This window comes from Ostrinia furnacalis, unplaced genomic scaffold (genome assembly GCF_004193835.3).
Source record: "Ostrinia furnacalis isolate ACB-3 unplaced genomic scaffold, ASM419383v2 OfSCF0916, whole genome shotgun sequence".
Classification (NCBI taxonomy): Eukaryota; Metazoa; Arthropoda; class Insecta; order Lepidoptera; family Crambidae; genus Ostrinia; species Ostrinia furnacalis.
Genome location: NW_021131155.1, coordinates 101,143 through 117,300, shown reverse-complemented (window position 1 = coordinate 117,300; position 16,158 = coordinate 101,143). Strand labels below are relative to the sequence as shown.

At 40.3% G+C, this 16,158-nt stretch overlaps 2 protein-coding genes across 2 annotated transcripts; one reads left to right on the top strand and one right to left on the bottom strand.

The window, feature by feature from the left end:
• Window positions 1-509: 509 nt before the first annotated feature.
• On the bottom strand, window positions 510-2,525 carry LOC114350533 (uncharacterized). Its single transcript, XM_028301372.1, has 2 exons — window positions 2,077-2,525; window positions 510-1,344 (listed from the first exon to the last, which is right to left on the bottom strand). The coding sequence occupies exons 1-2, from the start codon at window positions 2,371-2,373 to the stop codon at window positions 1,198-1,200; spliced, it is 444 nt and encodes a 147-aa protein (XP_028157173.1). The 5' UTR covers window positions 2,374-2,525; the 3' UTR covers window positions 510-1,197.
• Window positions 2,526-3,024: 499 nt separating this feature from the next.
• On the top strand, window positions 3,025-4,926 carry LOC114350535 (muscle M-line assembly protein unc-89-like). The gene has a single exon (XM_028301373.1). It carries the CDS (start codon window positions 3,245-3,247, stop codon window positions 4,316-4,318), a length of 1,074 nt encoding a protein of 357 aa, XP_028157174.1. The 5' UTR covers window positions 3,025-3,244; the 3' UTR covers window positions 4,319-4,926.
• The last annotated feature ends 11,232 nt before the right edge of the window (window positions 4,927-16,158 follow it).

Below are 16,158 nucleotides of genomic sequence, written 5' to 3'. Positions count from 1 at the left end.
AGAATATCTTTTAATCTTTACTATCCATTCGCTTTGCCTATGTTCATGATAATGTATAATTCTAATAAAAATAAATTTTCAAATAGGTTTACTGGACCATATTCGATAGGTACAAGCGGAAATTAGCCAAGTAAAAAAAACAGTGGGGTGGGGATGAAAAATGAATGATTGTCATCCCCACCCCCACAACCACCCCACTGTTTGTTTTGACTCGGCTAATTTCCGCGCAGTGTAAATCCGCCATTATAATATTAGTGTAGGTAGATAACCACACGCAGCTTTCTGCATGACCCAAAGGTTGTCTGGTGGAGAATGCTTTTAGCATTAAGTCCACCTTTTAAGTTTTTATATTTTATGTGTGCAAATAAGTTTACAATAAATTATGAACTTGCATGATAAAAACTTGACGAGATATAGCAATGAAACAAAGCATTAAACATTAATTCATTTATTACTAATTAACATAAATTAAACTTAAAAATATCACTTTTAGAAACCGTATTTTATAATAATTTACACGAAAACAATTTTTTGTCGACTGGACTCATAGCTAGCTTAAAATGTTGGTATTTAAATTGAAAACAATACAATTAATCTCAAATTATTATAAGAAAAACTTTATGATGTCCAGCCTATTATGTCAAAACTTATTTTTGTTTAATAATCAAGAAGTTGGCATGTTTGTACATTTGTAAGAACTTGTGAATATAAATAGCTTAATTAAAGAACACAGAGGTAGACAATGGGATAGAAAAGCTGTTTTTATTTATTATTTACAGTAATATTTAGTAGATAGCTAGGTACAGGTACAGTATACAGTTAGGTATACATAATTAACAATATGGAGGGTCAGAAGAATTACGTAGAATAATGAAATGAAACTAATACAACTTGACTTGTTTTAAAAACATTTTCCTCAATTAATTTCTTAGTTTTTATCTTAAATGATGAAGGCCTAACATTATACATTTATAGAAACTTAGTAAGACGGTGGTAGCTAGCCAGGTGGACTAAGAACAAGTCCTAACGCCAACCAAACTGAGCGGAAAACTTGCCCCTATTGGGAATCTAACCCAAGACTTTTGGGTCTGCAGCAGGTGGTCTCACCACTAGATCACAAACGTCCAAGATTATCAATCCCACTTAACATATTGACACGACATATCACAAAAGGCATGCACGTACAAATTACGTCTGTCACTTGTCACCGAGTCTGTGCGCGAAGACTTTAGCGATTGCCTTATCCATTTCCGAGGTATGTGCCTCTGTCATGATGTGGCGGGTTATGAACGGCGCTGGGACAATCACTCTGCAGAGGGTGCAGTAGTATATGTCTTCTGCAAGCTGTAACAAACAATTTTGTTTATAGCAATGGTTCCCAAAGTGATGGGCGCGCTCCCCAGGGGAGGCGCAAAGACCTTTAAAGGGGGGTGCGGGCTAAAGGCGCCTAGTCGCTAATCCCAACTAATATAATAAATGCGAAAGTAACTCTGTCTGTCTGTCTGTCTGTCTGTCTGTCTGTCTGTTACGCTTTCCCGCTTAAACCTCGCTTACCTCGCAACCGATTTTGATGAAATTTGGCATAGAGATAGTTTGAGTCCCGGGAATGAACATAGGATAGTTTTTATCCCGGATTTTGAAACAGGGACGCGCGCGATAAAGTTTTTCTGTGACAGACAAAATTCCACGCGGGCGAAGCCGCGGGCGGAAAGCTAGTTTATTATAATACTAGACGGAAGACGTCGTGTGGGAAGCTCCCCACTAGGTGGACCGACGATCTGGTGAAGGTCGCGAGAGGTGCCTGGGGGGGGCCTTTATCCAGCAATTCCGGGCATACTTAGGAATTCCACACATTTCCAGTAACACTTGTACACTCTTCACGCGGGCGAAGGCGGGAAAAATAGCTAGTATTTTGCTAACACATTTATTGTAAATAAAATAGTAAATAACGTACCAAAATCATGTTGTACCTAACCCAAATCGTACATCTTGATTTAATTTTGTTAAATTGTGCTGGATCAGTCAAGACAATAACGCCTATGCTTACAATGGATAAGTAACTAATTTCAAACCTACCTTCCGGACCAAATTCTCGCCGAAACCATCGTCATGAGGGTAGCCCTCCAACACTTTTCTATGTTTCTCAGAATCTTTATGCCATTCCTTTATCTTGACGTCCAGCTCTATATCTTTGCTGCAGAACACACATCTGTACACTTCCCTGCCCCTCAGTATGCCGTGATAAGCATCAGAAGAGACCACAAGCGATTTTTTATCTTTCAAAGTTAAAATCACGTTTTGCACATCATCCAACAAAATCTTCGGCTTTTCGCGGATAACTTTCTTTGGCTGGCGTAAAGCTGGTAATGCCATTGTTAGTTTAATTAGTCTCGATTAATCTGATAAGTCCGTAAATTGATCTATTACAGTATTTTTTTAATTTTTTGCAACTTTTGATTTGAGTGACACCTCTACCGACATTTAAAAGTTAACTTTTTAATTCAATTCACTTCCGTTTCCTATTTAGTGTTGTCTAGTTAATTGAAATGAGTAATTGAATTATGCCACTTCGAACTATGGAAATTAAATTGGGAATCCACAATTATGAATCACAATATTATGAATTTATTCATATTTTTTTCATTGCATTTTGGTTTGTAAATATTATGCCGGGTCTCCAGCGCGTGTTTTGCCCTACACAATCAACAAAAACAAGTAAACATTCAACTTTTTTTGTAGGCAATTTTGTTGAATGTTGAAATGTTTTTTTGTTGATTGTGCAGGGCAAAACACGCGCTGGAGACCCGGCTTTACAGAATTTTTGTTAGGACCTTTAGTTGTGAGTATTAATTTATTTTAGCAAGATTATTTTTGTTATTCTGCCGTTTCGTACCAATAATGTTTTTTATTTGCCATAAAACTTTTTATGGCTCGTAGCTATATTTTTTATGATACTATATCAAAGTGGTTTAGATAAAGTAGGTACTTTTAGCCAAACCATGAGGTTGTAAGTTACGATTTAAATCTAAAATCAAAGGTAAAATAATGAAGCGTCATAATGTTTTGGAGATAAGTAAGAACTTAAACCGTTCAAGTGTGTATAGTTTTACTAAGTTCAATAGGTACCTATTTACTCTTTAATTTTTTTCTAGGTATCATTGTTTTGTACGCTAGACTTGTAACTGGAGTGTCCATAAAAATTACAGATGGTAAGTTGAATGTTGATGAGTTTCTGAAGAAAGTGATGAAATCTGACAAATTTGATGAAATGGCTGAGAAAATAGCCGACAAAGCTGTTGAAAAGTTTCAAAAAATCAATAAAGTAACGGACACTGCCTCTGTGCCTGAAGCTATCGTAAATAAAGAAGGAATTACATACAGGGTTTTAGAGAGTGATGCTAAGGAACCGAATAATTCTGAATCAAAAATAGATGATACCGAAACGGAGACCAAGGCTTCTCCACGACCAGTTATCAAGAAAATAGACACTGAAGCAGTTATAAAAAAATCTGAAGATTCTTTCAATGATTTAAGTTTGAAATACAAACAATTCACCAAAAGCGTTTACGGAATGAAACCTAAAGAACTAGACGCAAAACGTCTGTCCAATATTGAAGGTGAATCTTTAGAAAAAGAAAATGAAATGTACGAGCAAAACTTGGCAGCAAAGGCTAAAAAGCGAGGTTCTATCGGTGAAGCAAGCTCAATGAAAATAGAACCTGTAAACGACAGAAGCACGAAGCTCAGTAGACTGATAAAGAAGTCTGTGAAAACTACACCACAAGATATGAATTATAGCGGTGATGGAACCGATACAAAAGACAGCGAATTTGAAAAAGATGACAAATCTATTGCTTCAGACCAAAAAGAAAACGATGGTCCGTACACTGAAACTGTAAAACAGAAAGCCAGTAGCAAGGAACAAACAGATCGAAGTCACGAAAGGACTCTTGAATCGGATTCTTCCAATAAAGAAGACGTTAGAAATAATGAGGACCACAGTGATGGTGAATACAAAAAAAGAAAACCGGCATATGAATATTTACATTTGCCTGACCATAGCAAAGATCTTGACAGTACAAAATCTAGCAAAAAGGATAAAAAAACAACAACTTCAAAACAATTTTTCGAAGAAAAGGTAGTTCCTAAGCCTAAAGAAATAGAAGAAAAACGTGATAGTTCAGCTAAAGTTGATTCAAGTCCAGTGCGTAAAGAAGGAAACAAATTATACACGTATCAGAAATCCGCGGAATATGAAGACTATCATGAGAAACTTGCTAGTATTCAAAATCAATTGAAAACAACACGTAATTATTAAACTAGTTTTGATTTGTCAATCGAATACTTATTATCCTATCCTTTTTGCATTATTCACACATTTTTAAAAATCATTTAACTGAATAAAGGTTTTAAGCGGTTGAGGCCATCAATAAAAGGAAAGATTTCTATCTGTATTTGATGTATACGTTCGCCGCGCTAAGTTTTATAGATGAACTACACTGAAATGTCCCACCGACGACATTGACAGAAGGGCGCCACCATCTTCGTTCAAATACATGGTTTCCACCGTGGCAAAAGTCGGAACCAGCGATCCGCTATTGACGGTGGCCCCCCTGTCAGTGTCAAAAAAAGGACATTTCAGTGTAGTTCATCTTTAACACTGTTTGACTGACTGACAAGTGCTTTCTGTCTCTCTAACTTTTTCTGCGTGAACTTAATTTGTATTAAGCGCGCTCTACACTCGCTCGCGATTCTTGCTGTGAATTGACGCCGCGATTCGCGCCTTGTACTTCGCGTTCATATGTGTCTCTCCACACTCGCGAAGCCTCGCAGTCTCGTTCGCGGCCTCAATGGATGACGACGTGATTGTTGCTGCTGCGGTGACGCTCTATGCTATATCGTATTACAATTACCTATGTATTAAAAATAAGATGTGGCGGCTGCATCTGNAAAAAACGAGTTTGGGATATTCACCCAGATACGTATCTATATTTCACTATATCTATCTCGCTTATTTACACAGGATGTTAGCATAAGTGAAAGTGACAGGTAGAGCTGATAAAACGAATTCAGTTAGTGGAATACACCCCTAGATGCAATGCAGATTCAGTAATACTCAGTAGATAATGGGATAAGTAGGTTTAGGTATTATTAGTATTACGTCAGCATCAATGGAGGTTTGGCAAGCACTGGATTAATCCAGATCTCTGAAATTAAAAATTCTAGGCATAAATGCTCTAAGCTTCCATAGTTAATATGCGTTACATACGTTCCATATACATATGTATAACTTTTGCTCTACTACCACTTCAGTATAACAGCAGTGAGAGAATTGCCAAGAAAAACTTTGTCAGCTTAAGGTAATGTTAAGTACTTACGAGTATGTTCAATCATCAAGCTATCCACTGTAGAGTCTTATGCACTGGTAATACAGATTTTTTTCTTACAAAATTACATAGACAGTGGGTTGTGCTGACGATTGTGCTACAAAGAGTTTTTTTTTTTCACCCACCGTTCCAGAGATTCAATCAAACCCCAATTTATATCAGTTAAAAGAACAAAACTTGAATTTAGAATTTCAGATGCTTCAGGCATAAACAAATCGAATGAGGATTACAGAAACAAACCATTATACAACTCACCTATGTCGTACAAACGGACTACCTAGACGTACGCTATGCTAATTCAATGTTTGCTAAATGTACTGTTCCAATTGGATTCGGCCAGGGCTGTCAGCGCATTGTAAACACAACGGTGAAATGCATAATAATAGAGTTCCGTATAATTTTACACTGTTTGCTAATAGCATCCATGAAATCAAATCCCGCTTTGGACGGTAACAGCTGGTGCCAGCTAGTTTTATGCGTGGGAATTGAATTTGTTTATGCAGCGGTATGTATTGAAGTTACAGTTATTTCCAATCTTATTTTATATTTAACGAAAGGTTAAAAAGGGATAGTAGGGTTAGTGTTAGAAATAATTTAAAATCATTAATCACTGGATAGTTTATGAGCTCATTAGCTGCTTAGCTGCTAGAAAAGGTCACTGCATTCGGATATTTTGGCGCGTATGAAAGACGTTTTACCGGATCCATTTTATTTTTCTTCCTGTGACAGAGATCACAATCTCAGTGTTAGAATCGGGCAATCATTCAAGTGTTAGATTGGGGTTCATTCTACCTTGTCAGTCTACAATGTCTTAACCCTTCATTCGACGGAATTTTTTTTTAGTTAAATTTATAAAACAGTTACTGATTTCGTTTCTTAGCTTGTCTAGGACCCCAGAAAAAATACCCAAAAAAATCTAACTATTTCAGTCTTCTGAAAAACCTATGTCCAGTATACTGCACGTTGCCAAGTTCATAAGAAAGTGACGCTCTCCAACCATGTCCAGTATACTTCCCGTTGTCGAAGAGACAGAAAAAAGAAACAAGTGGTTCCGTAATAAAATATTAATTATCATCATCATAATTTCAGCTTTATGACGTCCACTAATGAACATTGTCCTCCCCCAATGATTATCAGGTTGGCAAGTGGGCTAACAACCGGCCAATCTGATAGTCACTCTGTATCCTGCGCGTTCCTGCTACCTTTATGGGTTCATCTGTCCACCTTGTGAGTGGACCTCCCACGCAGCGGTTGTCGGCACGTTGCCTCCATACTAGAGCCTTGCTGTAGCCATCAGCCACCAGTTCTGCGTGATGTGCGCCCTGCCCATTGCCACTTCAGCATGCTAATCCATAAGGCTATATCAGTGATTTTAGTTCTTTTACGGATCTTCTCATTAGATGTCGCACAGAAACACCAAGCACAGCCCTCTCCATGTCATGCTGTGATATAGAGAGGGCTTATTGTGAGAAGTAACCTTTCAGTAGGTACCATTATGTGATTACTGGGAAAACACTTGGACCTGTTGCTGATTTCTTCTCCTACACTTGGACCGCCATCAAGGTGGCGTTTTGTGCAAGCACTTCAGCACCAATGGTCAATACGGAAGCTCTCTGGAAAGACTACAGCACTGCTCAAGCTTCAATCAAATCGAAAGCCTCCTCGTAGTCCACGTACGCCAAGCGTTATGGCAAGTAATACTCTTTGGTCTTCTGTATAACCCTGCCGCAGTGTATGGATGTGGTTTATGGTTACAAAGACTTCTCGGACACCGGCATGTAATAACCCTCGCATAAATACTTGTAGAGATGGCTCGGAAGCGTGATGGGACTATAATTCTTCAGTAAGGTGTTATCCCCTTTCTTGAATAAGGGTACCACAACGCTTCTGGTCCATGCCTCTGGCATTATTCCCTCGAGTAAGACAAAGTTAAAGATTTAGCTGTCTATATTCATGTGCTCTATGCAAGAACTGATGGAAAAGCAGGGTGAGAAGAACAATTTTCCCATAAAAACCAGTATCTATATGAAAAGGAGTAGTGTTAGGTGGCACCAATGCTACTAAGGCTTGTTTTTTAGAGTTGATACACTGAAAAACGGTACATAGTGAGGCAGAAAACATTTTATGTGTGGATCCCTAAAATATTATTATCAAAACCCACAAAAGTTAATTTTCTAACAATTTGGCAACGGGAAGAATACTGGACATAGTATTTAGCAGTTACTTTACTAGTAATTCGACGACGGGAAGTATACTGGACATGCAAGTTATAGGTGTCGTGAAACGAAAACCAAACTCTGTATGACAGTAAATACATTGTAAGTAGCTTCGCAGGTATCCTATCTATAGTTTTTAATAATATTACAAGAGTATTAAGCCGTAAAATAATGAATAAAATGCAATTTACCGAGAGCCCGCACAGCGGGCCCTTCCTCCCCGTCATATTATTGGAGATTGCTCGCGTCTCATCGATATTGGTGCCTTGCTGATTTTTGACAGCATAGTTAGATAGTTCAGGGAGCAAATAAACACCTTGAGTTCAAGATATACGGTCAATTTTTTTACGGAGATTTATTTTCGTTCAATGGGAAGTATATCGCACGTCGTCGAATTAAGGGTTAATCTGAATAAGCAAAATGTTTTTGCACAAAGTATACCTAATGTGTGGGGGATCCTAACCCCTCAGAACTTCCTTAGCACTCCTCAGACTTCATTAACGCCTGACAAGACCCTGGCCTAACAAAAAAGAAAATCACTCTCAAGTGATCATTCACAGACAAAATTACTGGTGACTGGCAGCCCTGGTAGAGGTCATCATGCGTGCTGCCCTCGGTCCTTGCCTTGTCCATTGTCGCATGCGCTAAGTGGGCTAGGCTTGTTGGGGAATTTTGTAGACAAACCTAGACGCCTCGGAAGTAACCTTAAAAGCTTTACAGCTGTCAATTGTACTGGCAAGTGACGTCATAATAACAAATTCCCGTCAGATAAGTTCCATAAAAATCACTGGCTTTTGGCAGCCCTGGTAGAGGCCATCGTGCGTGCTGCCCTCTTATCCACTGTCACATGCGCTAAGTAGGCTAGGCTTGTTGGGGAAACCTGGACGCCTCGGAAGCACCTAACCATAAGAGCTTTGCAGCTGTCAATTGAATTGGCTAAAAGTGACATCATAATCTAGATTTGCCATCAGATCAATCTGCTTTTGGCAGCCCTGGTGAGGTCATCATGCGTGCTGCCCCCGGCCCTTGCCTTGTCCACTGTCGCATGCGCTAGTCCGTACACAGCGCGTCCGATTGCTGTGCACACTCGTTATGGGATGTCCTGTAAGCTCCATTGGCTGTAGGTAGGCCGGACTTGTCCAGGAAATTAGTGGACATAACTCGTCGTAGCAAGAACATCACAAGAGCTGTAAATTGATTTGGAAAAAAGCAACGAATTGCCTTTGACATCTATGTGAGAGTCGTGTTGTAGGAACTCATTAAAAGTATGTCAATAACTAGTGAAAGACCAGTCATTTGATTGATGAATTTATGAGTGGTCGAACGCGAAAATTGAAAACTAATTTCAAGCCCGTTTTAGGTCGAAATGGAGTGTTTCGTTAAGAAGTTGTGATTTGGAATTATTGGTCAGTGGTATCAACCACCCATTTACCAGAACATAAAGAAAATGTCTTAAAAGTAGAATTAAAATTATGTTTTCACGTCAACTTGGACGAGTCTCTTATTATTTTTGTTACAAGTTGTCTTGTGATGTTGTTACTTGTTAGTGCGGTTTATTTCTCGTCGTTATGCTGAACATTCGAAACAAACATGTTTCATGCCTGAAGCCTTATATCATACAGGGTGAGCAATTCTGTGAAGTAGTTGTGGAACTATATTCGCTAGTTTACAAAAAGTTCTCCGTTGTTACTCCGTTGTAAGTAGACTCAGGAAAGAATCAAGTTATGCCCTGGATAATGTGAATGTTTTTTAGCCCCTAGGCATGTTTTTAAAATAAATTATTTTTTTTCAATGGTAGTTATTGTTTAGAAAGAAAAATATGCATAAAATTACTGCTGTCCTCAATTTCTAAGGCACAATAAACAGAGAAAAGCTATAACGTTAACCATAGTCATCGTCACACATTTTCATGTTATATTTTTGAGTATAGACTACATACACCGTGTTACTTTGCATTCTTGCCATATTCACAGAGATAAAAGTAGGTAACAATACCTATTATTTAAGATAAACAAGAGACTCCCATAAAGAAAGTACACTAAAATTTTAGTAAATTTGGTTTTTCAGTACAAATTGGAATAAACCAATTTTGTCTCGCACGTTCTACAGGTGCAAGTGGAATAAACCTAGTGGGCGTGGCCTAGTTCTTAATTTTATGGCTTTGGGTACCAGCCTCTTTATCCAGTCATAATAACTATTTTAAAATACTCTTCAGTTGATTTCAGATTTTCCTTTCTACTTTACGGGCTTAGGACCGTCAAAAATACGTAATTATTAATAGGGTTTCAATTAATTTACAACATTGTACCCTATTTTTACAAATTAATAAATTAAGTATGAAATGAAATCACCTTATTCACAATTAATTATTTATTTATAAGTTCCTACTTACAAAGTTTATGTACTGCGAAGCAAGTGTTCAAAGTGTCCTCCATTCTGATGAAGGCACAGTCTAGCTCAGCGAAGCGTAGGTTTTTCGCTTTAGTTTTCGCAACACATAAACGTTTTGTATCACAGTTTCACTAAAACAGTCCTTTCATGTAACGCGTTTACACTGTTTATCTCTTCTGCGCATACCAGTCGTTTCAAGTCACTCCAAAAATCCATTGGTGTCAGGTCCGAGGATCGTGGTGGCCAAACTACTGGACCCCTCGTCCAATCCACTGTTCACCAAACGTATTATTCGCGCACTTGACGTCCTTATTGTGGGGGAGCACTATCCTGCTGGTAGTAGAGCATTTGGTGTAACTGTGGCGGCTGCATCTAAAACATAAAATAAAACATTAGTAATACATAATAAGATATAAAAAGTCATACAAACGTAAAAAGTAATATATTTTAGCTAACTTAGATTCTATAAAATAATTAAATCGCTCAATATATATCTATAATATACTTACATAAATATTCATATATTTAGATACATATTTGCATTGTATAACTTATTCTAAACATAAAAAATATTATAAATCAAATACTTACATTGTTTAAAAAACATTACCTCCTTTGCGTCGGTCGGTTAAGTTGATGCTATTTATAGAACACGCTCAGCCCGTCGCACGCGCCGCGTAGTAGGCAAACGTTTTTTCTGTATGGACTATTGTTCGAAGCTCGGCCGCCGCCCGACGCAGAGCCAGTCCGCTCGTACGCGTCTTGCTATGCGCTTCCAATTTGTTATTTGAATACTACTTGCCGGCTTTCGCTAGTTCTATCGCATTTCTTCATCTTGATAATCTTTTGTACGTTTCTTTCTACTGTATATTGTGCTATCTTCTTCCTACTGTGAATGTACGACTGTGTTCTTCCGCAATAAACGGAGTTAACAAATTTAAGTGGGTGTTGTTTCTACTAAACCTCAACAACATCTACACTGGTGACCCTCGATATTGAACTGAAGCACCTTCATCCACGAGAATAGTGACCTGGGATCATCGCTCATCATGTCAAAACCAGGTACCGATAACGCCGAACCGAAAACACCTACAAATATTTTGCTTAACGCTGCGAGTTTTGAAACGCCAACGGGCCCAACGGCCACCCACAATGTTGGCGCGAGCTCAGAGAGCAGAGGAGACGTTTTTAAAGTTGGTGTGAAAATACCTCCATTTTGGCCTGATCGCCCAGCTTTGTGGTTCGCACAAATTGAAGGACAATTCGTTATTGCCGGAATTACTTCAGATATTACGAAATTCTATTACGTATGCGGAAATTTAGAACACCAATATGCAATTGAAGTAGAAGATATTATACAAAATCCACCTAGAGAAAATAAATACAGCACACTAAAACGAGAATTAATTAATAGAATTTCGTCTTCTAAGGAACAAAAAGTGAAACAACTATTAAACGATGAAGAATTAGGGAATAGAAAACCATCTCAATTTTTGAGACATTTGATGCACTTAGCAGGCCCAAACGTCCCAGAGGAATTTATCAAGACTATTTGGTCTAGTAGACTACCTACAAGTGTACAACCAATAATAGCTTCGCAATCCGACATGGCCTTAGATAAATTAGCTGAATTGGCAGATAAAATTCAAGCGATCGCATCACCCAGCTCACAGGTCGCCGAAGTTACACCCTCAACGTCTGCAACACCTGGAACGCAACCCTATCATTTAATGGTGATGGAAGGACTAGCAAGGCAAGTTGAACAGTTATCTAAACAAGTAGAAGCACTAACGCTGAGACAAAGTCGACCACAGTTTAGAGGACGCGACTCCAGATCTCGTTCACGCTCCAGATCAAGACCTCACGACGTGTGCTGGTATCACCACACTTTCGGCTCTAAGGCAAGGCGTTGTACGAAACCCTGCACATTCAAGCCGGAAAACGGTCAAGGCAGCCACTAATCGCGGCGAATGACTGCCTCTCTTGCAATGGCCGCCTCTTCGTGTGTGATAGAAAAACTAAAATAAGATTTTTAGTAGACACAGGCTCAGATTTATGTGTGTTTCCGAGATCAGCTACGAAAGGCCATCACACAAAAACCAAATACGAGTTGTATGCAGCAAATAACACAGTTATTAATACCTACGGGTACACACAACTTCAACTAGACCTTGGACTTCGTCGCAGTTTCACCTGGAAGTTCGTGATAGCTGACGTCACAAAGCCAATTATAGGAGTCGATTTTTTAAGTTACTATAACTTACTCATTGACTGCCGCAACCACCGTCTCATAGACAATATAACCGATCTGTCTGTCGCAGCAATACATTATGGAAGCGAACTTGACGAAACATTGGCTATCAAAGCAGTATGTGGAAACTCGGCTTACCATGACTTACTGCGCAAGTACCCAGAGATCACACGACCTTCAGGATCACCCTCCGAGCCAAAACACAACACACGCCACTACATACGCACAACGCCAGGACCTCCCGTCGCAGCTCGACCACGTCGTTTGGCTCCAGATCGCCTCAAGATTGCGAAGAAGGAATTCGAAGAGATGCTCATGAATGGCACAGCTCGAAGATCGGATAGCCCGTGGTCGTCGCCCCTTCATCTCGTCCCTAAAAAAGATGACGGGTGGCGTCCATGCGGAGACTATCGCGCCTTGAACGCAAGAACTATTCCAGACCAATACCCAATCAAACATCTGCAAGATTTCGCTTATCAACTATCAGGTTCCAGAATATTCTCAAAAATAGACCTAATCAAGGCATACAATCAATTGCCAGTAAATCCAGACGATATTCCGAAAACGGCTATAACGACACCCTTTGGGTTGTTCGATTTTCCCTTCATGACGTTTGGCCTACGCAACGCAGCACAGACGTTCCAGAGATTTATCGATGAAGTGCTGCAGGGACTCGATTTTGCGTTCGGGTACATTGACGACATCCTGGTCTACTCAGAAAGTAAAGAACAGAATTTAGAGCACCTCAAAATTATATTCGAGCGTTTCAAAAAATATGGAGTTCTCATCAACACGTCAAAATGCGTCTGGGGAGCAGAAGAAGTCACATTCTTGGGACATAAAGTTACGACTGAAGGCATAAGTCCGCTCGAGGAGAAAGTTGCAGCAATAAATAACTACCCAGAACCTAAAACTGCAAAAGAGTTGAGGAGATACCTGGGAATGCTTAACTACTACAGAAGATTTATACCTCAAGCAGCTAAAATACAAGGACCTCTCAACGATCTTCTTACCGGCAACATTAAAGGATCTACACCTATAAAAATGACAGAAGAAGCCCTGAACAGTTTTAGAGAATCAAAAAGCAGTCTATCTCGAGCAACACTTCTCTCGCATCCAGATAATCAAGCAGAACTGGCTCTCTTCACTGATGCATCTGACGAAGCACTTGGCGCTGTAATACAACAAAGAAAAGACAACAAATGGACACCTCTTGGGTTCTTTTCAAGAAAATTATCAGCCGCACAGAAGAAATATAGTCCTTATGACCGAGAGTTACTCGCCATCTACGAAGGAATCAAATATTTCCGTTACATGCTGGAAGCTAGAACGTTCACAGTCTTCACAGACCATAAACCGATAACGTTCGCCTTCAAGACTAAACGCGACAAGTGCTCTCCACGTCAATTTCGATACCTAGATCTGATATCACAGTACACCACCGACATACGACACATCGCAGGTCAAGACAACATCATTGCCGATGCGCTGTCGCGAATCGAACAAATTTCAACACCAATAAACTTTGAAGAACTTGCACGCGACCAGGCTCAAGACCCTGAACTGCAAGACCTCATCAAGAATGGCTCATCTCTGAAATTACAAAAAATAGCAACAAACAATGAATTGTTGTACTGTGACACATCAACTGAAACTACACGTCCATACGTAACGCCAAGATTCAGGCAACAGGCGTTTTCTACGATCCACAATCTAAGCCATCCTGGAGTAAAGACCACGACACAATTAGTAACGCAAAGATACGTTTGGCCAGGAATACGCGCTGACTGCAAAACATGGGTTCAACAATGCGAAGAATGCCAACGTAACAAAATAACCCGTCACTCTTCCTCTCCATTTGCCACATTTCCTGTTCCTTCCGAACGTTTCTCCCACGTCCACCTCGACTTAATTGGTCCCTTGCCCTATTCATCTGGTTACAGATACTGCCTCACAGCCGTGGACAGGTTCACACGATGGCCAGAGGCCTACCCACTGGTAGACATCACAGCCGAATCGTGCGCCAACGCCTTCATGTCCGGTTGGGTGGCACGCTTCGGGTGCCCACACACCATCACCACGGACCAGGGACAGCAATTCCAGTCTCACCTGTTCCAGAGCATCATCAAGCTGGTCGGCGCCAAACACAGTCCAACCACGGCGTACCACCCTCAATGCAATGGTATGGTTGAACGCATGCACAGACAACTAAAGACTGCCATTATGTGCCATAACAACCCACAATGGTCCGAGATCCTACCATTGGTGCTTTTGGGAATGAGAAGCGCATGGAAGGAAGATCTCAAAACCTCGTCAGCTGAACTCGTTTACGGTGAGCCACTGAGATTGCCAGGCGAATTCTTCACGCCACTGCCAGCAGACACCACAGTAGACGTCACTGACTTTATCTCACGCCTGCGAAGACATATGGCAAATCTGTCTCCTACACCAGCATCCAACCACAGTAACAAAACATTCTACTTACCAAAGGATGTTTTCTCAGCAGACCATGTTTTTCTACGCCGGGGTCCAGCGAAACGAGCACTCCAGTCACCTTATACAGGTCCTCACCGAGTCCTGGAGCAATCTAGAAATGGCAAAACCTTGAGATTAGAAGTAAACGGCAAAGATACCACTGTAACCATCGACAGAGTGAAACCTGCTTATGGCGTACGCAGTCCCAGTACTCCCAGCAGCTCGACAAGCACAAATGTAACACACCCAGCTGTACCAGTTTCTGATGACCCACCACCTGAAAGAAAGACTCGAAGTGGAAGAGTCGTTCGATTTCCTGACTACTATCGCCCGTGAAACGGTCTCGGTGGGGGAGTANTTTATTAAGTAAGTAATAAATTTATTTATTCTTAACTAAAGACTGCCATTATGTGCCATAACAACCCACAATGGTCCGAGATCCTACCATTGGTGCTTTTGGGAATGAGAAGCGCATGGAAGGAAGATCTCAAAACCTCGTCAGCTGAACTCGTTTACGGTGAGCCACTGAGATTGCCAGGCGAATTCTTCACGCCACTACCAGCAGACACCACAGTAGACGTCAATGACTTTATCTCACGCCTGCGAAGACATATGGCAAATCTGTCTCCTACACCAGCATCCAACCACAGTAACAAAACATTCTACTTACCAAAGGATGTTTTCTCAGCAGACCATGTTTTTCTACGCCGGGGTCCAGCGAAACGAGCACTCCAGTCACCTTATACAGGTCCTCACCGAGTCCTGGAGCAATCTAGAAATGGCAAAACCTTGAGATTAGAAGTAAACGGCAAAGATACCACTGTAACCATCGACAGAGTGAAACCTGCTTATGGCGTACGCAGTCCCAGTACTCCCAGCAGCTCGACAAGCACAAATGTAACACACCCAGCCGTACCAGTTTCTGATGACCCACCACCTGAAAGAAAGACTCGAAGTGGAAGAGTCGTTCGATTTCCTGACTACTATCGCCCGTGAAACGGTCTCGGTGGGGGAGTATTGTGGCGGCTGCATCTGAAACATAAAATAAAACATTAGTAATACATAATAAGATATAAAAAGTCATACAAACGTAAAAAGTAATATATTTTAGCTAACTTAGATTCTATAAAATAATTAAATCGCTCAATATATATCTATAATATACTTACATAAATATTCATATATTTAGATACATATTTGCATTGTATAACTTATTCTAAACATAAAAAATATTATAAATCAAATACTTACATTGTTTAAAAAACATTACCTCCTTTGCGTCGGTCGGTTAAGTTGATGCTATTTATAGAACACGCTCAGCCCGTCGCACGCGCCGCGTAGTAGGCAAACGTTTTTTCTGTATGGACTATTGTTCGAAGCTCGGCCGCCGCCCGACGCAGAGCCAGTCCGCTCGTACGCGTCTTGCTATGCGCTTCCA

Coding starts and splice junctions, on each gene's coding strand:
- LOC114350533 (XM_028301372.1), bottom strand. CDS start 2,373: ATGGCATTACCAGCTTTACGCCAGCCAAAGAAAGTTATCCGCGAAAAG. Junction 1,345..2,076: donor GCGAGAATTTGGTCCGGAAG/GTAGGTTTGAAA, acceptor TGTTTGTTACAG/CTTGCAGAAGACATATACTA.
- LOC114350535 (XM_028301373.1), top strand. CDS start 3,245: ATGAAATCTGACAAATTTGATGAAATGGCTGAGAAAATAGCCGACAAA.